We start from the raw sequence: 26,656 nt of genomic DNA on the forward strand, positions 1-26,656 counted from the left end.
GCGCGCGGGCTGACGGGAGGGAGGCGAGGGCCGGCGGCCCGGTGCCGCCATGCTGGGGGTGGCGGTCGGTCCGTCCGTCCCCGGGGGCGGCCCGCGGCGGGGGCGGGCCGTGCCGCCGCGCAGCCCGGACGGCGGGGCAGGTACGTGCGGTCAGGCGCTTAGCGGTGGCCGGGTGCGGGGCCGGGGATCGCCTGCGGCGCTTTTGCAGGCTTAGGGCAGCTGTCTCCCGCTTCAGCCGCTCGCCGCCTGGCCCGGGGGTCCGGGCTCCCCTTCAGGGCGCAGTGCCCGCGCTTCCCGCTCGGTGTGGGACTCCGAGGAGCCGCTCGTTGCGCCGTCGGCCTCTCGTTACTGCTGTCCCGCCTCTCCTTCCCGCTGCCGCCCAGTCTCCCCCGAGCTGGCGGCTCCAGCCCGACCAACCCCTTCTTCCCTCTAGCCGCCGTGCCCAGCGCCGTGCCGGCTCTAGCGTTTCCTCGCTGCCTGTGACTGCCCGGGGGCTGGCCCCGAGGCCCCGCTCTCGCCTGGCCCGCCCCGGCCCCGCCGTCGCCCGCCCCGGCCCCGCCGTCGCCCGCCCCTTCCCAAGCCCCAGCCGCTGGAGCAGATGCCCCTGCCGCCCCGCCGCCTTCCCCTGCCGCGGGCGGGGTCCCCCGCATCGCCCCGCGGAGGAGCACGGCCTCTGCCCGCCCGCCTGCAGGTGTTTCGCTCTTCTTGGTGTCACCGCCAAACTTCTCCTCTCTCGCTGACTACCATCTTCGGTTTTTCCCTGATATTTCTTTTCCCCGCACCTTGACTCATCTCTGGCCTGCCTGTAACCTCTCCTTTCTGGCTTCTACCCTCCAAACTAGTTTTAATTCAGATTTTGATAGTAGACAACCCCCCATACCCCGTTAATATCATGGTTCCCGTTTCATCTGCGTTCTCCTGGCCCTTGACTATTCTCTCTGATGTTTGTTCCTGCTTCAAAAAGAGAGACTTTTAAAATCTTTAGATGCTTGTTCTCTCCATTCTTGTTGCACCGTCCCAGATCTAATAACCTTATAGTCACTTTAGCGTTTGTGTTCTTTCTTTGAAAGTCTTCTACAGTAATTCAATGTCACTCCACCCCTCCATGATGGATCTTAATTGTCTGTTGTCTCCTTTCAGGTTCTCCCTCTCCCACACCACACAAACTCCGGTGTGAATGCTCTCCTTGCGGTGGTGACTCACGGATCTGCTTCCCTTTTGTGTCCCTCCCGGTAAGGACTACTGTCTAGCAATCAGATCAGGTTTATTATGGTACACCAAGCTTTCCCCACAGTCTTTCCCTCCTTTCTTGATTGTGGGGAGCTGACTACTGTCCTTTAAACAGCAGGTTATGGTCTGGGTGTTATATCTGAGCCTACTTATTTGAACCGTGTCCAAGTCTTGCCTCTGCCTTTGGCACAACAGCAGTTCTAGCCTGTCTTCTCAGTCTGTTTCAGGACTTTTTCAGCTGGTGTCTTGAGTGCTGGCACAGCCTCCTTCCAGATGTGGAAAAAGGTTCTCGAGAGGATGAGGATCATCTAAAACAATGCTGCCAAAGCCATCTTCTCATTTTCTTTCTCTAATTACTCCCTTTCTTGTGTTTGGTGCACACTTCAAGTGTTGGGGTGTTATTCACTCCATCTGATGGTAGTCTTCTACCAGAGGCACCAAATTCAGCCTGTAACTTTCTCCTCCACAGCCAGAGGAGGGAGGGAGTCACTTGTGGAGACGGATAAGACCAACTAAGATGAGAATTACTATACACGGGTAGCCGTATTTCTCCCTTTCTCTACTGCTTACTACAGCAGTAATTTGGGGTGGCTGAACTTCGAGCTCAAAGACTTCAGTTAGGTGACTGCTATGATCTCCCAACTCTATTTCTTTTTTTTCTGCTGGTTTTTTTTTTTCCTTTATGTAGACTTGAGAGGCTGATGGTACAAGGACAGTTACAATTTTTGACAATCATAGGAGCTAGGATTTTTAAAAAATAGAAGCTAAAAGTGTATGTAAACAGCTAGCTCACATTATAGTCCTTCCTAACAAAAGCTCTGCCAGGTCTGGGACTGTAATTAGGTTTTTGGCTTTTTCCTCTGAGGCCTGAGATCTGGGTAAGTGGGACCCATTTTCTTTTTCTGCTGTGTGCAGCAAGCATGTGCCTAAGGAGTTAATGATTGCTGTGGCTGATTTATAGGTAGTGTGTAATCAGCTGTTTCTGCCCTGAGCTAGTGGTTTGTCCTAGTCACTGACTTTGTTGTTGCAAGGCTAACTGAAATAGAGTTCATTTGTAAAGGGGTTCTTAAACTTATGTTCAAACAAAACTTCTTGTTACAGGCTCTGTACCTGTACACAGCCTGATACTGCAGAACTTGCCGCTGTTGTTTTCTGTTTTGCTGCTAGCCTGTTCCCCTCTGGAAGGGGAAACACGTGCCCAGAATCAATTGGAGACCATGTCACAGCTGAGGTTGAAAATCCACCATAGCCAATGCTGGAAAAGTAAACATTAAGGTAGGGAAGACTTGAGGAGGCAGCTAATGTGCTCAGAAAAGCCCAGTTTTCTTTCAAAAACAAATTACGACTCCAGGCTTACAAAGGACAGATAAATCTCCTGACCTGTCCTTTGAATTGGATTCAGCGTAGGATATGTTTTGCCTACACCCAGCTGTAAGCTCGAGGACTAGCATATGTAATGCTCTGAGCCTGCTGTAGAGCTGACAGTCACATCTTCTTCCAAAGCACATGAGAAAATTAACATTAATATTGAAGCTGTTGGTCTTTCCTTTGATGGCAGAACTACAGTTCTACTGTCTATGTATTCTTGAGTGAAATTGAAAAATAAGTAACATATTGAAAACAGCCTGTTTTAATCATTAAACTATTATCCTTGTTGACAGGTCAGTCAGTCCTACAGTGCGGTATATTGTAATTTCTTACCTGAAGAAATCAGCACCAATTAGGAAATGGCCAAAGTTGAAAGATTTGCTTTTCACGTTCCAAGTCTGGAGGAGCTTGCTGGGGGTAAGTCATGCAGCATGTAACTTTTTACAAACTTATAATGTACTCTTCAAACTTATCTTAAAGCTCCTATCAAAACATTTCTACAGCTAGTACGTTCAGTATGTTCCTGCTCTTAGCACACTGAGCTGTAAAGAAAAGCACTGTTTTTCTATATGCTGTTATTTCCTGAAAGCAAACAATGACTCCTCCCCAAAGCCCCAATGATATTTAAGCACACAAACAGGCTCTCAAACCCTTTAACACCGTCTGCTGCATTTGCAGATTCGTGCGTGGGTTGTGAAAGTTTGACAGTTACAGACCAAACTTGCTTACACATATGGGATCATCTGTCCTCTTCTACCCACCAGTATTTCTTTCTTTTTCAGGGCTACTCAAACCACAGCTGACAAGGTGCAGTATAGCATGGCAGGTCTTCTTGCTTGAACCTAATTGGCTCCTCTTTTGGTGATTGCCTTAGAACCAGGCTGCAGGAAACATTTTATTTAGTTTGTTTATTTCCAAAGCCTTCACAAAATGTGCTCAGAAAAACAGAATGGTCGAGGTTGGAAGGGACCTCTGGAGGTGATTCGGTCCAACCCGCCGGCTCATGAGCTTCTTTCCTTGCCCTAGTAGAAAGGCATTATTCCTTCTGGCAGTCTGTCTCCTGCAGCAGATGTACTAAAGTGTGGGGTTTTTTTGGTTTGGTTGGTGCGTTTGTTTTTTTTCTTTCAGAGAGATCCTCAAGTTCAGTCTGCCACTCTCCCAAATCTGTGTCAGTTTGACATTTCCATGCTTTGAGAAAGTGTGGTCCCAGCAGTACCCTGGGTGGTTCTCTGTGCTTTTCTCACCCAGTAGCTGTCAGGCTGGGGCAACAGGCCAGGGCTGCTACAGACCTGTGGGGTCTGCAGAGAGCAGCATGTACTTGCCGTAGAACAGCTTAAAACAGTAGTAGAAAACATGAGTCACAAAGCAGAATTTTCTTTTTTTTCCCCTGTCTGTCCTGAGGACCTCCAGTAAGCTGTGAATTTTGTTGCTGTTCAGCTCTTGAGTATAACTTGAGGAGTGCCCTTTTGTCCTTCTTGTCCCTTATTGTGCTTTTCCACTTACCAGAAGGTACTGAGATGTATTTAGAAACGTGCCAAGTACCTTGTACTGACCCTTGTGGTCAACAGCGTGGTAAATCTGCTCCCAAGAAGTAAGGTACAGCTGAAATCCTGACTGGAGGAAACAAAGGCACGGGAAAGTCTTCTGAGTAAATAAGGAACTGCCTGATTTGAGATCATAGACTGGATTTTCTGCTCCTTAGTTTGAGACATCTGTCAAAGCAGACCTCCAGGCATGAAAGAACTTGGACCTTTTAACGTGGTATTTGAAGCAGTTTATGTGAAGGCAGTCTCACACTCAATTAAGGTTTGGAAGTTGTTTCCAAACAGTGCACCTGTCTAAGTCAGAATCCTCCTTGTTGTCTGAGTGACTTTGCAGGTTCTGAGCCTAAAAACATTGATATGAAGCAAACCCAAAAGTTTAGATTTGGGGCTGTTCATTATTATCAGCACCATTCATCATCTGTCTTGTACTGACAGTGGCACTTGCCAGAAAATCTCCACATGACAGACAATATCCTGTAACAGCAGAAGTTTCCAGACAGCAGAGACAGTTTGAAGTGATAATCAAACTATTGCAAACAGTCTAATTAATATATTTAGAGAAGTGATTGTCACTTCAGTCACTTCCTCCTTTGCTCTCACATGATATTTGACTGTGATCATAATTGTCTGCTTTTGTGAAGCAAAACCACTGCTGAATGTGGTTTAAGTTTACCCATGTTACTTCACATTGTGCTGCTCCTAGCGCTACTAGGAGCAGTCCGTTATTGTATTTCAATTAAAAGGCTTTTAAAATTCTTAAAATGAATTAAAGTGGTAGCAAACAATTACCTGAACAAGCTTTTGCTCTTCTCTGAAGCTCTGACTCAGGAAACAAGTGCTTACAGACGGTAACATTTACATCAATGTAGTTACTTAGGGTAAGCATAAGTCCTTTAATGTATCTTGCTGACATAAAGCCTAAACAGATATATTCATTGTTGTTAGTAACTTGTCAAACTCTTGGTAATTTTTTATTGTCAATAACTTTGCCATTATTCTTTATTATAGTTTTGCAGAAAGGGCTTAAAGAAAACTTTGCTGATGCTCAAGTCTCTGTTGTAGACTGTCCTGATCTGACTCAGGAACCCTTCAACTTTCCTGCCAAAGGTAACCTAGCATTCCTGTCTTCCGCTAAGACTTCTCCAGTTCTTTCTCCCTGATCCTACTTGGTTTTGATCTTCTAAAGACATTGGGAGAGCTTAAACTGTTTTTCAGGTAAAGAGTACGCATGAGAGGAAAGCTACATTTTATTCCTGGATTTGCTTCTTAGTTGATGTATGAACAAGGACAAGTCATTACCAAATACTTGTTGTAATTTTTTTTTCTTAACCTATGATTGCAATACTCACTCACTTCATAAGCTTTATTTCATGTACTGAAAAGGATTTGAAATTAAGTTATCTTCCAGATGGAGAAATTTTTTAGGTCCATGCCAATCACTGTCTGAACCTAAGTTGTTGCACTTCCACTCATTTGTAAATTCCTGCCATTCCTGTATGTCGGTGGAGTGAAGCTGTCTTATTCTGAGGGGGATTCATCTTCTTTGGCATTAGCTGTCTGGAGGACAGACATGTCACCTGTGCTGCTCATCTGAGTTCCCTCTGTTGTCAGTGTAGTGAAAGAAACACCTCCAGGTGATTCATCCCTTCTTAAAATACATGTCCAAACAAGTGGGATGAATTGGCCTGAGACTTGGGCATTCAGCCCTGCTGAAATTTTGCAAGTGGAGTCCCAGGGGGGATATCCACTGTGTGGTGAGGGCATCTTACTGGAGAACTGGCAAATAGCAGTTGTTGCCCACTGTAATATTTTTTTGTGCTTAGAGAATGTGAATTTTGCAACAGGTTGCCTAGCATTAAATCCTACTGTGAATCACTTTAGGGCTTGCTGTTCTTGGACTTCTTAGTAGTGCAACGCTTTACCTAAGCATGCTAGGGAAACAGTGTTCTCAAAGGGTTTTACAAGTGTGAGGAACCGGTTCTTTGGTGGATTAGACTGCATGCTCATTTAAGATTATTAGGAAAAAATATTTTACCAAGCTAACTGGCTGTATTCTTCCAGGAATCTGCGGAAAGCCTAGAATAGCGGATGTGGGAGGTGTTCCATACCTCATACCTGTTGTACAGAAAGAAAAAGTGAGTTTTTCCTGTAGCTGTGGGGTATAATGCATTTGTCAAAAGAAAAGCAATATCTTGTTGAAATATAAATAAAACTAAGGACTAACAGGTACTATAAGATTCCACTTATGAAAGAGGCTTACTTTTCAGCGTTTTATGAGATTGATTCTGACGTGTGTTAAACATAGACTATGTCAGGAAATCTTACACATCGTAGCAAAAATAGCATATCGTGGTTGATGGTTCACCTTCTGCCCTCAAATACAAGGCAGGTTTGGAAACATACCATCTGTGACCGGAGCTATGGAAAGAACTACTAAACAAGGGGCTTGTCTGCATGTTTATATATGGTTTGCTGCATGCCTGTGATTTCAAGTCACAGCCATGCTTCTTTGTAAAAACTGGCTGTGTTTGCATTTTCAGGCCAATACTGGATTCACATTACTGTCCTTTTCCAAGAATATCATGCCTCCTTTCTGACATCTCACCATATCTGTCTCTATATACTATTCCTTTCCATTTTTTATTTTACACAAATATAAATTTCAATAAGAACAATAATTCAGATTTTGGGTAAAATGGCAGGGGACTATACAGGCAGACTCTACCTTTCAGAAAAGAAATGGACATGTACCCAATTTGTTACTACAACTTTGTTACTACTTACAACAATGTTGTGTTGTTCAGAAACTGCGTCCAACCTAATTATCCAGAATACTAAGGAGGGTGTTGTGAATTAAATGCATCCAGGGGTTACAGTGAACATAATGACAATTCCGAATCAGAGCACCACACCAAAATCAAAGGATTGTTTCTCTTGCAGGTTTACGATCTAAATACAGTTGCAAAAGACATAGAGCTGCCTGGAGCTTTCATTCTTGGAGCTGGAGCTGCTTCATCTAAAATTCTTGGAGTAAATGCTGAGGTCAGTAAATAAATGTGATGGTTCTCAATGAATTCATGGAAGTATAATAGTAGAGCAGTATCATGCTGGGTATTTCACATTTACAATAAAACATTTAATAAACACCATTCTTGCGAAAAGCACATAAAACACATTAGAAGGAATTCAGATGAGGGCCATCCAACGAGGTATCTATTACTGAGATAATAAAGATTAATTTTTAACTTGTAATTCTCCAGGAAGCATGTGATTGCTTTGAAGCATGCAAGAAACATGATTTTTTTGAAACTGATTGACAAAGACCTGACCAGAGGTTTGAATGACAAGATTTAGAAATGCTTGTCAAAGTTACTGGTAAATGCCTTTGAAATACTTCCCGTCTTTCGCCCTCTTGGATGGCTTTGGTTTATCATTGTAAATTTTAAAGATGCCACATATAAAATGATCACCTGCAGGAGAGGTGGAAGACAAACTACTGCCTGTGGAGGCTTTGGTTAGTCAGAGTCTCAGAGTCTTTTCAAGCATAAACCTCTGACCTTGCCATCTCCTGTTGATGCATTTATTTGCAGATGAGACAGTCCCTCTGAGCATTAAATTTGGGCCACTATAATAGTGGTTGTTACTGTACACTGAGAAAGTATTACATAGAATTCCAGTACTTGCATGCAGGCCTCAGATCTCAATGGTTAGACTTTTTTTTCTTCTTTTTCTTTTTTTTTAACACTAGCATTCATCTTCACATAACATTAAATGTAACTGTCCAGAAAAAGTAAAACTGTTTTCTGGAGTTTTCAATTACATTACAATATTAGTGCATTTTTCTTACCAGTACAGACCTCATCCTGAGAAACAGAGCTGTGTGACGAAAGGGATTATTTCTTGGGATCATGGTCCAAAGCTTAAATTGCATTTATGTGACTTCTGTTCATTTGACTGACTCTTACACGTTCTTATTGACTTACTTGACTTGTTCTTACATGTTCTTTTTCTCAGCTTATCCCCATTGTTCAAACTAAGAGTGAAAAAAAGCCTGCTGTAAATGGGAGCTACATTGCTCAGATAAATCCTGCAGATAAAGGGTGCCTGCTTGAGAAGTACAGCAGTAAATACACTGACTGTGAGTTTGGGCTGTTGGCCAACCTTTATGCCAGTGAGGGCCAACCTGGTAAGGTACGTGCTTGGATCAAAGGTGACTTTGCTTGTAGAGCTTTGTGGCTGAAGGAAAACTCATGTTTCGATGTTATCCTATCAGTTTTCTGTGATAATAGTAAAGTAGTAATTCCATGAAAGAAATATCCAAACATAAGGAACTGATGCCAGTGAACGAGGGGAAGAATTGGTAGAGGCAGAGAGGCGTTTGAATTTTTGAGGGATAAGTATTAGTTTATTAAACCTTTTCCATCATAAATCATCCATCCAAATCCAGTCAAAACTAGCAGTGGTTTAAGGTAATGGTTGTACAATGTCCTTGTGTAAATCAGATCTGGGCACTTGTCTAGTTTTTTGTAGAAGTGCTTCCCCCAACGCAGCTAGCACAAAAGGGTGTCGGCAGAGCAGTCAAAAACCTGACTGCTGCAAGGAAACTGAGCAGTCTTCTCTGTTTCCAAGAGTTTCTTTATAACAGAGTGGAAGCCAGCTGGTGGACAGAAAGGGGTTACTTATAGCGTTGTCTCGTGTATGATGAGTAAATGACTTGCTGCCCAGCACCCTTCACAGGCAAAGCTAGCGTTGAACAGAAAGTCAGGAAAGAGAGTTGCTCAGGTACTGGAAGGATGCAAGTGGAGCAGCACTTGCAGGGAAACTCGCATTTTCAAAAAGTAATCTTGGGTTATAAGCTTGGGAGAATTTCAGAGCAGCTTCCACAGACCTTTGCAGACTGTTGCAGCGGGAGACAGCAGTGACAAATTAACTTTATTCTCCAGGTCATTGAAGTGAAAGCCAATGGAAGAACTGGGGAACTTAACTTTGTGTCTTGTCTGAGACAAATTTTAGAGAAACACTATGGAGAAAAGCCAGTTGGGATGGGTGGTACATTTATCATTCAGAAGGGGAAAGCAAAGATTCACATTATGGTAAGTTGTTCTCAATTCATCTAACTTCCTTCATCCTTCTGAAAACAGAATTATAAATCAGGGTGTAACATCTTAGTGCCTTGACTTTGTTTGGTATTTTTAAATGCCTGCATAAACTATTAAGATAAGCAGCGTATTAAAGTAAGGAGCTGATGTTACAAAACTGACATTACAAAACTAATGATGCTGTATTACCTGGCCTTAATACAGTCATCTTTTCTTTTGAAATCCATGGGCAGCTAAAGAACTGTAGAACTATTGTAAAATGAATTGAAATGAAATACGTGAACTGAGATGGTACTTCTTAGAAGCAATAGACTTATTTTAAAATAACCGAGCTTCTAAAATCTACCAGGAGGAGAATCCTTACTTCAGTAGTTCTCCCACTACCTGTGCAGTGAAAAAAAGCAATATTCTGGTCACTTCCATTTCTGGCAGAAACACAGTAATGGGCACTGGCGAGCTTCTTTTAGGCGAGAAGGAATGTGAACAGAATAGTGGGGAGGGGAAAAGTGAAGGGAAGTTGCCAGAGAAAAAGTATCTTGATTCAAGTGTCTTCCTTTCACTTATAAAGCTTTTATTTTTGCTGTAGCCTCCAGAGTTTTCTGCCTGTCCTCTGAATACCGATGAGGATGTGAATAACTGGCTTAAATTCTTTGAAATGAAGGCTCCACTGATTTGTCAGACAGTAATAGTTTCCAGAGATCCGGTGAGTCTCTTTCTCACTTCTAAGTGTAAACTGAGACTTGTAATGAATTTTGGATGTGATTTTCCTTTTAAGAACAGGAGTGTGTATATGTTGTGTTTAAACTCTTCCAGAGGTGGTGTAATGAAATAGAAGCTTCTCATTTCTGTCACGGGCTGAATTGAGGCTAGGTCAATCTGTTCTGAAACCTCGTGGCTGTTCATAGTGGATTGAACTGAATGATTCAGTTCCAATTGCAAGTGTACAAGTGTCTGTCCCAAACCCAACAGCATGGTTTGCATTCACTGCTGGCCACACCAGGAGAAATGTCAAGAGCATGGAAGCTTGTTCAGCTGTGTGTTCATGTAGTTCACTTTTGTAAGAGCTGTCTCTGCTAAAGCTGTGTTGAAATATGTGAAACGTGTCTCATAATCGCTGATGCAAATTAAAGTCTGCAAAGCCTCATGCTAGAAAGTTATCTAGCATCTTCCACAAGCACTGAATTATCAGCAAACAGTTCAGGATAAAAACCAATCTGGTTTCAAAAGCCATTAAGATGTTCGTCATTAGGAAGACTATTTAAAAGTAACCAGGAAACCAGAGATGAAAATGACTATTTTATAAATAACAATGCAGTCATAAGTAACATAAAAACATTTTTTCCAGAGTTAAATGAGTCGTGCTGTAGGCTTGGATATGTTCAAGGGCATGACTTTACTGTGTTATTATGTGGCAGCCTTTGGCCTAAGGCTAAATTGTGTGCGCCTTCCCGGAATCAACTGATGAGTACTTTGAAAACAGCCATCAACAGCTGCTCCATTCAGAACCAGTGTAACTTGTGCAGTGGATGCCGCTGGGTTACTCCCATCTGTATCCACTGCAAGCTCAACAGCACTGTGCTAAGCCTATGGGTTTGGAAATGTGTGAGTGTCACTACAGAGACAGCAGTAGAAGATGGCATTCAAATGCCATCGCATTACTCGTCAGTATCCCCTTGCAGCCCAGAAAACCTGGGCTGTGTCAAACGAAGCGTGGCCAGCAGGTCAAGGGAGGTGATTCTGCCCCTCATGACACCCCACCTGGAGTGCTGCATCCAGCTCCGGGGCCCCAAGAAAGACATGGACCTGTTGGAGCAGGTCCAGAGGAGGGCCACAAAAGTGATCAGAGGGATGGAAGACCTCTCCTGTGAAGAAAGGCTGAGAGAGTCGGCGTTGTTCAGCCTGGAGAAGAGAAGGCTCCAGGGAGACCTTATTGCGGCCTTTGAACACTTAAAGGGGGCTTATAAGAAAGAGGGAGTGAGACTTTTTACCAGAGCCTGCAGTGACAGGAGAAGGGGCAACGGTTTTAAAATGAAAGAGAACAGATTTAGATTAGATATTAGGAAGAATTTTTTTTACGATGAAGGCGGTGAGACACTGGCACGGGTTGCCCAGAGAAGCTGTGGATGCCCCATCCCTGGAAGTGTTCAAGGTCAGGCTGGACAGGGCTTTGAGCGACCTGACCTAGTGGAAGGTGTCCCTGATCATTGCAGGGGTGTTGGACTAGATGATGTTTAAAGGTCCCTTCCAACCCAAACCATTCTATGATTCTGTGATATATATATAAAAGTGGTGGGGGTGATGTCACGGTTTAATATGCTAGTTGTTATTTTATTCGCTATTCTCACTTTCATGTAAGCTGGCTCTCAGAACTGGAGTAGAGATTGTCCCTTTATTGCATGGGTCTGTGGCATTCAGTGCAAAGGGGTTCTGATTTCCAGTAGGAGTTCCTTGGTGTGACTGCTTTATTTAATCCCAATGGAAAGAAAGGAAGGAGAAAAAAAAAAAAAAGGAAATCTCTGGGAGATTGACACCAAAGTTGGGGACTGTCAGGGTTTCTAAATTCTTTTCTCCTTGATGTCCTATGGTAAAGCCCTGTACAGCTCCTTTTCTTTTGCCTTCTTAGTTTCACAAGCATCTTGCAAGTTTGCACTGCTTAATGGTTGGAGTGGGCTCTGAGATGGGTGGAAATATGCAGTATAAAGGAGACTATCGCTGGAATTTTAACCACAGTTCACAGGAATGCGTGTTCATGGGCCTTTCTCTGGTGACAGGGCTTTGATCTGCGTGTGGAGCACACCCACTGTTTCAGCCACCACGGGGAAGGAGGGCACTACCACCAGGACACCAGCCCCGACAGCGTGCAGTACCTGGGGTACCTCCTGCCCGCCGAGCTGCTCTTCCGCATCGACAGGCCCCAGGAGACGCACCTCGTCGGGAGGGACTGAGGCAGGGAGGCTCTGGAGAAGGCATCGCAATTTAATCTTTCTAAAATACAAACGCTGATTTTTGTAACGCTTTTCATTATGCACATTTATCAGAGTGAAGAATAAATATGAGAGCAGTAAACTGCCGACTTCTTAATTTTGTTAAAGCGAGAAATTCAGCGTGTACATGTAATTGGAATTGTTATAACTGAATTGTTATGACTGAAATAGCAACCTTCCAGTTCCTGAAGGCGGCCTACAAGAAAGCTGGAGAGGGGCTTTTTACAAGGGTATGTAGTGATAGGACAAGGGGTAATGGCTTTAAACTGACAGAGGTTAGATTTAGATTAGATATAAGGAAGAAGCTCTTTGCTATGAGGGTGGTGAGGCACTGGCACAGGTTGCCCAGAGAAGCTGTGGATGCCCCATCCCTGGGGCAGGCTGGACGGGGCTTTGGGCAACCTGGTCTAGTGGAAGGCGTCCCTGCCCATGGCAGGGGCGTTGGAACCAGATGATCTTTAAGGCCCCTTCCAACCCAAACCATTCTGTGATTCTATGAATTCAAACTGTAATTTCACTGCAGTAGCATTGTGTATTTTTCTTTTGCTATTTGGTTGAGCTTCCTGCGTGGTCACAGCTGGTGATGGAGAACCAGAGGTGAAGTTATGCTTAGAATGGGGAATTAAACCAACTTCTGGTCAAAAATAACGCCGTAAAAGAAAATTGCAGCAGCTCAGACCTGCGTGGCCATCTCTGAGGAGCGAACCCGGCTGGGGTTTGCCTGCAATGTGAGAAGGAAAGTGGCCGTGTATTGTGGAAATGGGAATCGTTTAGGTTGGAAAAGACCCTTAAGATCATCAGCTCCAAGCGTTAACCCAGCACTGCCACGTCCACCACTGAACCATGTCCCTAAGCACCACATCTACGCCTCTTTTAAATACCTCCGGGGATGGGGACGCCGCCGCTTCCGTGGGCAGCCTGCCCCAGCGCCAAACGCCCTGCAGCGGCACAGCGGGACCGCCCCTCTCCCCGTCCCCTCAGGGCGGCGCGGCTCCGCCCCCTCCCGAGCGCCTTCCGGAAACAGCCGAGCCCGCCCGGCGCTGGCCCCGCCCCCTCGCCCTCCCGCCCCCGCCCGGCACCCGTAGTCGGCGCGGGGGGGGCGCAGGCGGGCCGGCGCGGCGGGAGGTCGCAGCAAGATGGCGGGCGTGCCGGCGGTGCGCATCAGCATCGAGTCGGCGTGCGAGAAGCAGGTGCAGGAGGTGGGGCTGGATGGCAGCGAGACCTACCTGCAGCCGCTCTCCATGTCGCAGAACCTGGCGCGCCTGGCGCAGCGCATCGACTTCAGCCAGGGCTCCGGCTCCGAGGAGGACGAGCCGGGTTCGGCGGGCCGCGCCTGGGCCGAGCCGGGCGAGGCGGAGGATGAGGAAGGTGAGGGGCGGCGGGCCCGCGGCTCCCTGTCAGTCGGCCCGCGGCTGTGCCCGGAGCCCCCTGACGGAGGCCTGGCGGGCTGTGGCGGTGCCCGGCCTGCGGGCCCGCGGGCGCGGCTTGGCGGCCCCCGTGGGTGCCCGCCGATGGCCGTGGACCGGGTCGGGACATTCGTGACCGAGTCCCAACAAATTACAGTGGCAGAGCGGGAAAGAATAGATCCAGATATCGTGCTGTCATGTTGTATTTCATGCTGTTATGATCCCTCCGTGGTTTAAGAATGAGCCTTACACCGTATCTTTTTACAATCCTTTGTTTTCCCTTCTTTTGTTTTATTTTTTAGGGTTGGTAAAGTTTCAGCCGTCCCTCTGGCCTTGGGATTCAGTGAGGAACAACTTAAGAAGCGCCTTGACTGAGATGTGTGTGTTGTATGATGTTCTTAGTATTGTCAAGGATAAAAAGTTCATGACTCTAGATCCGGTTGTGCAGGATCCCCTTCCTCCAAAACAGGTATATTGTACCTAGTCGTGTAGTTTTTAAGGCTTGATACTAAAGATTTTATTTCACTGGGATTTTTCATGTATGATACATGCAAGATTTAGTAAAATGTTCCCTGTGATGTGCTGGTACAGTGCTTTATGGGTCAGGGGAAGGCCGAGAATGGGAGGCGAGGCTGATTTCACAGGCCTCTTTGCTGAAGCTGTAAGTCAAAGCGCTACTTGTGGCTATGTAATATTGTCATGAAAGTTACTACTGAACACCCAGCAAAACTAAGTTATCAGTCACTGTCACTTAGTTCCACTAATAATAATTTTTTGAGAATTAAAATACAATAAGTTTTTTTTCTCTTTATTTGTTACTAGAATCCTCAGTTTCTACAGCTGATTTCAAAAAAGAAGTCATTAGCTGGAGCAGCTCAAATCCTGTTGAAAGGCGCTGAAAGATTATCCAAATCGGTGGCAGAAAACCAGGAAAATAAGCGACAAAGAGACTTCAACTCTGAACTGCTAAGACTGAGACAACATTGGAAGCTGAGAAAAGTGGGAGACAAAATTCTTGGCGATCTGAGCTATAGAAGTGCAGGTAAACAGTAGGGTCTTTTTTTTTTCTCAAGAATGGATATTTATATTTTACAAATTTTTTTTTGTAACTGGGAAAACAGATGGAATATTAGTAATAACAAATAATATCAGATAATAAAATATTATTATAGTTATAACACAATTATAAAAGGAGGAAACTTGTTTTATTATCAGGGAAAATATCCTGCCATCCTCAATCTAGAAAGTGATTTTAAAAGCTGGCTGTGTAGGATTACAGTAGAGATTCCTTTACAGAAGCAATTCTGCATTGACAATGTAGCTGATCAATTGACAGGTAGACCTTGTAAATCTCTGGCTTTTATCTACATTTGGTCTGTAAAGCATTTTTAGAAGATTGAGGAGCATCTTGCATTTTTCTCTGAGTGAAGACAGATTTGTCATACCTATTAGTGCTACACTTGTGAGAAATTATGCTGAGAATATGCATTATTTCATGGATTACAGTGAGAGAGGGTAACCAGCCCAGAGTTCTAGAGCCAGTTGTGGAGTGAATGAGTGAATACAGAATCTCGCTGAACGTAAGATGTAGATACAAAGCAGGCATCTGAACTGGTTATGTTGGGCTCCAGTTGTCATCATTGTCAAATTTAGGGTTATTAATCTTGTGTTCATGAAGAAGCTGTAGATGTAACCTGGGAGATGTCTCTTTTTAGATGATTTATCCTAAACTAGATGAACCATGCCCTGGATGTAAAAGGGATGCAACTAGGACAGAAGCGGGCATCTGCCTTTATCCGTCCCACTGGAAGGACTGGCTGTATGGCTGGTTTTTACAGACTGAACACTGTCATAGTTCTAAGATTGCAAGCCATCAGCATTCCTTTAAATCAGTAGGGGTGTTGCACCTTAAGCTACTTGCTTGCAAAACTTTGGGCAGTTAAATGTTTTCGTCTTGTTTTAACCAAATACCCTTTTTTCTCTTTCCCTGCTTCTGATGACACCATTTTGAAACACTGTTTGTTTTCTCCCATAACTATTAAATACTACTTGCTAACTTACTGTAAAATACTACATATCACACACTGGAGGACTGAGATGCTGATGTGCTGAAATGAGCTTTCTAACTTACCTGTTTTTTTAAGAATTCATTAAGAAATTTGAGTCAAGCGCAACTATGGGGGTTTGGAGTCTTAGAAATACATGTTCTTCCAAAATGGCGGTATGAGATTAATTATTTGCAGAAGATGTTTTATAGTCTGTGTGTCTTTGTCCTTCATTTCTTAGGCTCCCTTTTTCTTCATCACGGCACATTTGAGGTGATAAAGAACACTGACATTGACTTGGATAAGAAGATACCTGAGGATTACTGTCCTTTGGATGTTCAAATTCCAAGTGATTTAGAAGGATCAGCCTATATAAAGGTTTGCCAGATAAACTTTAATGATATAGCATGGGTTTTGTTCTGTTATTTGTATGCTTGCAACTGAACAAACATCAAACAACGTTCTCTTTTGCCTAGGTTTCTATTCAGAAGCAAGCTCCAGACATTGGTGACCTTGGGACAGTCAATCTTTTTAAAAGGCCCATGCCAAAATCAAAACCAGGTATAGCTGGCTATACGTTGTTTTTGGAGCACATTCTTAAGAAATGGGTTTGCATCTGATGTTTATTTGAAAATTCTAGCTTGAAAGAAGAGCGAACAAGAATATTCTTATTTAAACTGAAATTTTCTGTGTAGGTGCTGCTTGGGCTTTGGAAAGATGGTGCTTTCAAAGTGTACTCCTTCAGTTTTTCATGTGTGTTCACTCAATTTCTGAAATAAAATTACTAGGATTGTATTTTAGGTATTCTGGAGCACCTTTCGTTAGTCATTAAGAGTTTGAGCACATAACCAAAAGCAAACCAAGGTGTTGTGCTTCAACTGGACTAAATGTCCGTTCGCTCTTAACTTTGCCCCAAATGCATCATTTTTTTCTGTGGCTCGTATGTTTTCTTTGAATCTGAAAGTGTGCTGGCAGCATGTGCATTAATTACCAACAGCTCAGCTATCACTGGCAGATAGTAGCTTGATTCATCTGATATGTGACAGTATCTGAAGGTGTAAGCCTTTGGGATTAAAAATTCATCCTTAACTCCTCAGGATTAAACAGAACTGGCAGGATTTTGTTTCACAGTGATCTGTGACACAGATGCTTGTGCTGTCTTGAACATAGGATGTTGTATTAAGTAGATGTTTCATGTGGTGTTCAGGGCACAGCGTAGAGCTTGCGTACTTACTCAGACCAGAATCTTCCAAGAATTTTGGGCCTATAAATCCTGTAAAAGCACGTACGTGAATTTAACATTTGGTGGTTCGTTGTAAAGTGAATTTAATAAAGCTAAAAGTATCATTGAAAGTAAATTGCAACTACGAAGCACGGCTTCATAAGCAGAGTTCACAAAAGGCCTGGGAAGTGTAATAGGCAGTTCCAGAAGGGAGGTGCAGTTCACAATATACATATATGATAAAATTGAAGTAAAACACACTAGTGTTATCTTAAAGTGCTTGCTTATCTGAGAGAAAATTCTGAAAATACTCAATTTGGGTGGAAGATACTGACTACCTTATCTTAGCAATTACTCATAGCTACTGTGCAGTACCTGGTATCTGAAGCTACCTTTATAGCTTCTCTTTACTCTTTCCTTCTGCAAACGTTGATTTATATTTTTTAGGTTCTCCACACTGGCAGACAAAGTTGGAGACTGCACAGAACGTTCTTTTATGTAAAGAAATTTTTGCCCAGCTGTCACGAGAAGCTGTTCAAATTAAATCACAAATTCCTCACATTGTTGTGAAAAATCAGATAATCTCCCAGCCTTTCCCAGGTAGGAAACTTTTTAGAATTCTTAACCTATGATTATTTGCTTAAACATGAACTGAAATTCTGGGGGGCAAAAAAAAAAAAAAGTAATCTCCTTGTTTTTCAAAGGTTTTAAAAAACGTAATTTCCCATAATTTGAATTTTGCTTGATAATTATAGAAAAATTCAACTAATGCACTTTAGTTTCTAATTTACTAATATTTTAGTTTGTGGATTTTGGATTGTTTTTCTTTGTGATTGTGTTTTTTGTCAGTAGTGCTTAAAGCTGTCAGCTGTAATGCCATGTGCACATTGCAGTTTGGAGCTGTGCATAAGTCATTGCTCCTGGATTGCATGCAGGTGAAATTTAAGACTTGAGTTAATGGGTCTTCAGAAGAACGAGGCTAATACTTTTCCATGAGGATAATTAAACAGCGTGAAGATGGCTCAAAGTCGGCTGGTGAATCCTCTGTTCTTACAAGGAGTACACAACTGATTATATCATGTGAAGAATATGTTTCTGGATTGCTTAAAATTTCTATGATGGTAAATCATTCCTTCTTTGGGGAAGGAATGGGGTCCTGGGGACTCTTCTTTTTGTGTGGGATCGAGTCATAGAAATTGGTGTGAAATGCACCTAGTGATTTATTAGTTGGCCTTTCACACTTCAGCGAGTAGCCAGTCTTGCCTTTGGTGCTGTGCTGTCCAACATCATTCTTTGATTTTTCTCTGATACGGTGAATACTGGTTGTAAAACTATAAAATGTGAAGATAAAGCAGTTCTAAGTAGCCTGCTTGGAAATTGTCAGTGTCCTCGCTGTTTTTTTCATCTGCTTTGTACAGGTTTGCAGTTGTCTATTTCTCTGTGTCACTCTTCCAATGACAAAAAATCACAAAAGTCCGCTTCCGAAAAACAGAATCCAGAGGATCATCTCTATGTCCTGGAACACAATTTGCATCAACTTATCAGAGAGGTAATGCATTTATGGTCAAGTACTGAAGAGTTTTTGGGCTTTTGTTCAGACTTCTACATACTGTGCAGCACTGCTGTAACAACAGAGTGCCACTAGAGGCCAGTCACTTTCTATCCATTTGCGTAAGGCAACCTACCGGTCAGTTTTAGTATGTATGGGTGGTTAGGGAGTTCTTTACTAAGAATGGTAGGAGTTCTTTACTTAACCTCAGGCCTGGCTGCTCACTTCAGAAAAGCAGTGCAAGGTTTTTCCAGTACAGCTCATCAGTCTTCCTTTTTTTTCTTTGTGTCTAATTAGTGCTTGTCAAGTACTTTAAGTGAGCATCTGTTCAGACAGTACTCCCATGGAGAAAGAACAATCAATTACCATAATAACTTCGCTTCCTTTGAGGTCCACTTACTTCTCTGCTTCAGTGTTTTAGATTCTCATCTAATCTAGCAGAAGGAGCTGGGGTAGAAGTTTGAGGTTGCATCTCTTCAGGAAAGGAGCACAATTTTAGATGTCTAAGCAGTTGTGAAACTGTGTTCCAGAGCGTTCATCTCCTTAGAGCGTGGCTCTGCAAGTCATGGAGTCGTGTGGAATAGTCCAGTGTTTTAAACACTGAACTAGGTTTCATGAAGCTTTGGCTCAGTGCCCAGCTCTGTTGTGCATTTCCTTTCTTGACTTTGAACAGGTTGCTAAATCTTTTTGTGCCTCAATTTTTTATCTCTAAAATGCTTCCTTTATTTTTGTTTGACCTTTCTGTCTGTCTCCAGAGATGTATACAAGGCAGACTTCTTAGTAGGAGCTGCTGCCATACTACCAAATTTTTGTTAGCTAGCACCTTTTTTTAAAACGCACTTTCCGTAAAGTTTGAAAAGACCTGCATAAACAGGGGAGGCAAAGTATGAATGTAAAGCTGGCTTTAAAGTGCTGTCAAGTTTATAAAGTAAAAAAGTTGCACTTTTTGAAAGTACGTACATTTAAAAAACCTGATGTGAAGCAGCATATTGTAGTGTACATATTATTTCTTGTAGATACATTATTTGGTCACTTCCTTTTATAACATCTGTTTGTTGCAGTGTCACAAGCAAACCTTGAGCTCAACAGTGATGCCACATCCAGCTAGTGCACCTTTTGGCCATAAGAGAATGAGACTCGCGGGACCCCAGGCTTTTGATAAAAATGATATCAGCTCTCTACAGTCAAATGAAGGACTTCTGGAAAAGATAATAAAGCAGGCAAAACATATCTTTTTGAGACGCAGGTGGGTCACTAGCTATACTTGTTGAAGTTACAATAAAATGTACCATTATGTAGAATACAATTGATCTTTTTTCAGTGTTCTTAAAACTAGGTACTTCTTCCTTCACTGCTAAAATAGTCTTAATTTTTAAGTACTAAGAACTGATAACATATCATGCAATATGAGCAAACAACACTTGACTAGTAAAAAAAAAAGAAAAAAAAATCAGATTTCCTCGAGATCTCTGTGACAGTTTTGATGCAGGCTGCTGCTAATTGTCCCTACTTTTCTTAAACTGCCTAAATCTTTTTTAGTATTCTTTGCTGTACAGTAGCCAGTACTGTGTAATACCACTTTAATACTGCTGCAGGATATATGTGAAATGTACAGAGTAAACAAGTGCACTTCATTGGCACCGGAATATTGCTGAAATAGAACTTCAATCCACATGGTTCTGTTAAATTTGCCTTTTTTTTTTTTTTTTTTTTTTTTGTGTGCCACAAAAAAATACCCCAAACTAACCAAACTAATAACCTACTCATTTCCTTTAAACAAGATAACAGCACAAACTGTCTAGATTATTGTGCAGGGAATACATCTTTATCTTCCAGAACTGCTCGAACCATTGACAGTCTGGCTAGTCGTATTGAGGATCCTCAGATTCAGGCCCACTGGTCCAATATAAATGATGTTTATGAATCCAGTGTTAAAGTTCTAATAACTTCTCAAGGATACGAACAAATATGCAAGTAAGTATGAAAATGCATATATCTTTCTAGTTGTAGCAGCATGCAGCAATGGTAGAGTGCATTCAATTTGTGGTTTACGGGTTTAGATTCTCTTCAGAGGGACAAGTAGGAGCCTGTTATTTGTGTGCAAGTGTTTGTTTTTCTGAGTTGTGGGGGGAGCAGCCACCCTAAGAAAACTCTTCACCCACTTCACACTTGAATGAAGAAACTTAGTAAGTCATTAACTAGCACAGTTTCCTTGCAAAGAAGGAATTGAAGGTGAAAGTGGCCGTTCAAGGGGGGATTTACTTTGGATAGGGGTAGCTATATAAAGTATCTTTATATGTGCTGGATTCTAAACTTCCAGTTTGGTCATGGAGAGCTGGTCAGTGCTCAGTTCTAGCTTGGTTGCATAGGTACTGAAACGCGAAACTCGTGTAATTCATGCTATTAGTTATGCATATTGTCATTGAAATAAGAGATTTCATGTTCCAGAAATGAAAGTCTACATGCTGCCCAGCAGTGAATTAACTAATGCATTGACAGTGGATGACCCAGTTGCTTTTGCCATTTTTGAGCATTCCCCTCTGGCTGTGTCCACAGTGTGGAGCAGACTGCGCTCATTGGTGCAATTTGCAGTCTCAGTTCCAGAGTACATACGCTGCCCAAGTCTTGGCTGTAGGATAGAACAGGCCCACACCATTTTCCCCTTCACTTCTGGAAGGGAACGTGGGCACAGTGGCAGGCAGGGAGCTGTGAGGCACTCCAGGAGGTTCCTTGACCTGAAGAAGCAGTGGGCCAGGTCTGGGAACATGCCACAGAATGTGTCCCCTGCAGTATAGAGGGAACTGGTGAGTGATGGAACTGAAATGTTTGGAGTTGCTGTCGTATTCCATAGGCTTTGCACCATCCTCATCTTAGAGTTCTTGTCAATGAATGGGAGGGATTCTGTGTTCGCAGTTTCCTGTTTTCTGAAGTGTTGTAATGCATTTTGAATAAATATGCATCTTGTCTTCAAAGATCCATTCAACTACAGCTGAACATCGGAGTGGAACAGATCAGAGTTGTGCATAGAGATGGAAGAGTTATTACGTTGTCCCATCAAGAGCAAGAACTGCAGGATTTCCTTTTATCTCAGGTAGACTCATATACGTCATTCTTCCCTTTCTTGTAGCGTTTGGGAAAGAGAAGTTGTTAGAATCTCACCTTTATCTATGTAGAAAACTTCAAATAAAGATAGTGAAAATAGGAAGGTGGATGACTGAATTTTTCAGTATGTTTGTATAGTGACTTTAGCAACTGTTACTAAAATATAATGCCAGTTTTTACTAAGGTCAGTAGTAATAATTAATTTTCCCTCCCATTTAAAATACATTTCTTTATGCTACTCATTATGGGAGCACTAAGATTTTTGCTTACGTCAGAACAAGTCAGTGAAAGTCGTAGCAGACAATAAGGTATTCAATATATGAAACTTACTGTAACCAAGTCCTGTCTAGAGTAGAGATCTTAATGAGCCCACAATTACTGTCATTTCAACATTTTCTTGTTAATGTTCACTTTGCATCAGCCATTGCTAAATCAGCTGATATTTGAATGAACTTTGTTTTCTTAATTAGAGCAAGCTGCTGGTTTTATTGAGAAGTGACAGTCTCCCTACTATGCATTATAAATACTCTGAATACAGGTCTTTAATAACAGTGGTTGGCCCGTTGCAGTTATACGAAACTACGACACGGAAAACAAGTTGAAACAGATTCTGCTCAAGGTGTCTCTTTTTGGTTAAGTGTTTCCAGACTTGTTCACAGAGAACTGCTAAACAATGCTAGATAGTTCCCTGTTACAAGTGTTAAGTCATGATACAGAAAAACATTAGCATTTAAACTTTTAAGCTGTTAAAGCTCAATGCTTACACTTGACCATTAATGGAGATAATCATGAATCTGCGAACCTCAACTTTTTTCCCCTGAGTTTGCTATGATAATACTCTCACAGATTTTTTATATTTTACAGCAGAAATCTCATTTCCATTCAAAGAAAGGATTATTTCAAAATCCTGTTTATCACTTCAATTAGTTCTTGAGACCTAAATAAAGGATTTTGTAAATTGAAAGCCATCATTAAATAAAATGCATAAACCCATATACATATGAAGAATTCATCTAACTGCATAGTGTGCTTAATGCAGTGGTCTTCTCTGTCTCCAGAGGAACTAGTCTAAGTTCAAATAACACAAAGTTCTACTAGCATTTATACAGCATGTATGTTAAAAAAAAAAAAGAAAAAAAAAGCTCCTCTGAAACTAGAGAACTTATAAGACAAAGTCACTTTTCTAAATAACTACACTAGAAGAAAAAAAGCTGGTAAAACCAGTAAGCAATTCTTTTTGTGGTGTGCAAATATTGAACAGAAGATGAACCTCTTGTTATCTTTCAGATGTCACAGCACCAAGTACATGCAGTTCAGCAGCTTGCGAAAGTTATGGGATGGCATGTGCTGAGTTTCAGTAATCATGTTGGTCTGGGGCCAGTGGAGAGCATTGGCAATGCATCAGCAATAACTGTAGCATCACCAAATGGAGACTATGCCATTTCAGGTAGTGTTTTCTATTCCAAATGTATGGAAAATCTTAAGCGAATTCCACAGGCTTTGTAAGTCTCTTTCTGAGATGGTCTCTAGACTTTCATAGAATGTCAATTTATAGCAAAATATTGTAGAAAAAATCTCTTTTCTGTATGGAATTGACACCTAAATAGAATCAATACTTTACCCATAAGCCACTTAATGTAAACCTGATTCAATTCACATGGGCTTGAAAATATTTCTTAGAATTAGCATAGTAAAATAGATTACAGAAACCATCGAGATCCTGAGAGAAGGGAGCAAGGCAAACAACAGGATCACAACTCTGGACTTAACGAGAACAGAGTTTGGTCTCTTCAGGGATCTTCCTGGAAGAATCCTATGGGATACCATCCTATGGGATGGAGAGAGGAAGGGTCCAAGAGAGCTGTTTGGTTTTTTTTTTTTTTCCAAGGCTCATCTCTTTCAAGTCATTTTTATGTCCAGGAATTTGTGCAAAGGTGACGGAAGATCTGTGTGGATGAACAGGGAGCTTATGACTAAACTCATGACATAAAAAGGAAGCTGCAAGAGATTATAAGCGGGATCAGTTGACCTGGGAGGAAGATAGTGCTGAGTGCATGCGTGCTGAGGGAGCTGGCTGATGTCATTGTAAGGCCACTCTTGATCATCTTTGAAAGGTCATGGTGATCAGGAAGGGTTCCTGAGGACTGGAAGAAGGCAGATGTCACATCCTGTATGCAAGAAGGAGAATCTAGGGGACTACAGCCTGGTCAGCCTCATTGCAATTACTGGGAAGATGAAGCAAAAAAACAGCCCCAGAAGCAGTTTCCAAACATATAAAGGTCAAGAAGGTGATGGGGAATAGTCAGCATCAATTTATGAAGGAGAAATCATGTTCAATCAGCCTGATAGTCATCTCTTTGTGGAAGGCTAGCTTGGTAGGTGAGGGGAAAGCAAAGTAGTATCTCCCTAACTGCTTATTTAAAAATAAACAAACACCACCACCCCCCAACATCAAAACACAAAACCCCATCCAAGCCAACAGAATACCACCACCCCTCCAGTCTTGCAGAATTCTGTGATTAAAAGCAACAGCTATCTTGAGTGACTTCATTCCTGTCTGTTTGAGATAAATCCACTAGAAACAATATCTTTTTGGTCACGTTTTTCAACAGAATGGTGGGGAATACATCCAAGGAAAGAATCAGCAAAAAAACCCTTTGCCCTTCCTGGCATCATTAGGGAAAAAGAAATGCTTTTGTAAAGTGTATGTGTGAGGTTTTTTGTCAAAAGTTTCTCGGGTCTGCTGTAAGAGCATGCGGTGCTAAAGCAACAAAATCATAAGAGAAGTGGGAGACAAGAGAGAAAATTCAAAGAGAAAAACTTTTTTTAAAAAAAAAGTAAGGTAATTTCCTTTGTTTACTTTCAGCATGTTTGGAATTGAGTAGGAGTAATGTATAGCACACGTGAGGAAGGATATTTAATATGAGGAATTCCTACAGTGTAAAAATGCTCATAAAAATCTCTGTTCCTCACAGTCCGTAATGGTCCGGAAAGTGGCAGCAAAGTTATGGTTCAGTTTCCACGGAGTCAGTGCAAGGATCTCCCCAAAGGAGACGTACTGCAAGACAACAAGTGGAATCATCTTCGAGGGCCGTTCAAGGAAGTGCAGTGGAATAAAATGGAAGGCCGTAACTTTGTGTATAAAATGGAACTCCTCATGGCCGCCCTAACTCCATGCTAATAATCCATCAGCCTCTCCGGGGGCGGGCGTTGAATCATCGCTGTGCTGCGAACGATCACTGCCCGTGCAGCAAAGGGGAATGGAACCTATGGGGCAATACAAGAAAGCAAAACCAAATTTATTTCCTGTACAGATATGCCCATCGTAGTGTTTGTAATAAAACTTTTTTCAATGATAAAATACAACTTTTTGAAAAAGTTCCTTTCAGCTGTATCTTTGCAGATTGCTCTATCTAGAGTAACATAGCTGAGTAATTAAGGTATTTTTCTTTTATAAAATTGATTTCAGTAGTCCTTTGCTACATGAAAGGTGTCTGCTCAGAGTCATTCCCTTTCCCCTCATGCCCTTACGTTTTCTCAATACATCTTTGCAATTATTTCTGAAAGATGAAAATGATTAGAATTGAATTGTGCTATCAATAAGCCGTTTAGTGGCTTATACCACAGGGAATGGCTATCCTTGTGGAAGCTAATGGACTTGTCTGATTAAAAGTGGGACAACAGGAGAAGCAGAGCTCCCTTGTCAAGAACGAAGACTAAACAAAACTGAAGATTCAAGGAAGAGTCTTCACTGCGTGACGTTCTTGAGTTGAGGTTTGTTTGTGTTAACTGTACATTGATGTGGCTTCTGGGTGACCCATTTCTTTTTGAGAGAGATTTAGTTAGGTATTTGTTTAAGTTGAGAGCGTTAAGAAGTCACAGCTTGTGGCAAACATCTTTCCTCTCTGATGCCTAGAGATGAGCCTATGTGGTGTCGGTTACTTTGCTTCTGTTTTCTGTCCTTGCTTTTTGCAAACATGTAGAGGAAAGGGTCTTACTCTGCTTGCAAAATTCCGACAATTGGAGTTTGTGGGTGACTTGTGTAAATTCATGTTTGTACAGAAGCAGATAACTCTCATGCAGACCTTGGATCTCCACACTTGTGCTAGGTTTTTTGCTTTTGTGGTTTTTTTTGTTTTTTTTTCTGCACTGTCACTGATTATCATCCAGCGAAACAATAATATCGTCCTGAAGATCAGCTCTTTTGAGTTCTTTTAAAATAAAAAAAAGTCATGTTCTTGTCTTTTTTGGTTGTAATTGTACCCTTCTTGAAGCTTCTAGTAAGGTGTTGCACAAAGCTTTTCTTTTGTTTGACGATTAATTGCTAAAGATCTCTTTGAAACCTGTCTGTATGAACTGGTTAAGACTTACGCCCATATTGTGTGTTAGGAGGGGTGTGTGTATATATATATGTATATAGAGATGAGAACTTCTTGCACATAGAACATGTTTGAATTGAACATCATACTTGTACGGTGACAGTTGTTACCTTGCTGTATTCTTGAGCAATAAAGAATAGTTGTAGGAAATACATATTAAGCAACTGCTTGTGGCAAGCCGCTGCTCAGTGTGTATCCAAAGCAGCTCTTGTACTTACACTGGTGTTTGCCGCTGTAGAACATCTCATTATTTCAGTTCCTTGAAGTACTTCTGTGCAACTGAACCCCTGAAAGGGTTTCCCTTGCAGGTTCTGATGAGTTGCCCAAGATGACTTACGGAAAGGAAGAAGTACTAGTGGAAAATAGCCTCTCGATCTTGAAAGATGGGCGACTCTTACGCAGCACCTGCGATGCCAGGTCCCGTACTGCTTGGCTGCAGGCAGCCGGGGGGTTTGTTCCTTGGTCAACAGTTCAGCCAACAGCCTGATGCATCTGCTTGTGCATCTGATTATATGAGGCTGCTTTGACTCTGCAACACAACACCTTTTCTCTTACTAATAATTAGAAGATGAGCATATGAAACTTAAGGTGTCTTTACACTTCACTGCTCTTAACCTAAATTGACAGGTCTGCATGTAGTGATAGCCTTTTTGTCAAATGAGTTCTTCATTACCAAGTAACAGGATCACTCTGGAGCTATTACGATCTCATAGTTGCAGGATTTGTCC

The 26,656-nt window shown here is 42.2% G+C and overlaps 2 protein-coding genes across 4 annotated transcripts; both read left to right on the top strand.

Annotated features, from left to right (window-relative positions):
- The first annotated feature begins 22 nt into the window (after positions 1-22).
- On the top strand, positions 23-12,299 carry LOC309601841 (ester hydrolase C11orf54 homolog). 2 transcript variants are annotated; one of them, XM_082335021.1, is made up of 10 exons: positions 23-140; positions 1,141-1,232; positions 2,892-3,015; positions 5,151-5,249; positions 6,204-6,277; positions 7,083-7,184; positions 8,157-8,333; positions 9,086-9,235; positions 9,828-9,944; positions 12,013-12,299. In XM_082335021.1, the coding sequence occupies exons 3-10, from the start codon at positions 2,958-2,960 to the stop codon at positions 12,184-12,186; spliced, it is 951 nt and encodes a 316-aa protein (XP_082191147.1). In that variant the 5' UTR covers positions 23-140; positions 1,141-1,232; positions 2,892-2,957; the 3' UTR covers positions 12,187-12,299. The 2 variants fall into 2 exon arrangements, with proteins under 2 accessions (XP_082191147.1, XP_082191148.1); XM_082335022.1 differs by lacking the exon at positions 23-140 and adding an exon at positions 609-691.
- Positions 12,300-13,286: 987 nt separating this feature from the next.
- On the top strand, positions 13,287-25,982 carry MED17 (mediator complex subunit 17). 2 transcript variants are annotated; one of them, XM_082304479.1, is made up of 12 exons: positions 13,287-13,593; positions 13,934-14,100; positions 14,454-14,673; positions 15,918-16,054; positions 16,153-16,237; positions 17,346-17,498; positions 18,317-18,447; positions 19,509-19,693; positions 20,284-20,421; positions 21,421-21,538; positions 22,837-22,996; positions 24,525-25,981. In XM_082304479.1, the coding sequence occupies exons 1-12, from the start codon at positions 13,362-13,364 to the stop codon at positions 24,728-24,730; spliced, it is 1,932 nt and encodes a 643-aa protein (XP_082160605.1). In that variant the 5' UTR covers positions 13,287-13,361; the 3' UTR covers positions 24,731-25,981. The 2 variants fall into 2 exon arrangements, with proteins under 2 accessions (XP_082160605.1, XP_082160606.1); XM_082304480.1 differs by lacking the exon at positions 22,837-22,996 and having other exon boundaries at positions 24,525-25,982.
- The last annotated feature ends 674 nt before the right edge of the window (positions 25,983-26,656 follow it).

The sequence above is a fragment of the Platalea leucorodia genome (genome assembly GCF_965183815.1).
Source record: "Platalea leucorodia genome assembly, chromosome: 2".
NCBI lineage: Eukaryota > Metazoa > Chordata > Aves > Pelecaniformes > Threskiornithidae > Platalea > Platalea leucorodia.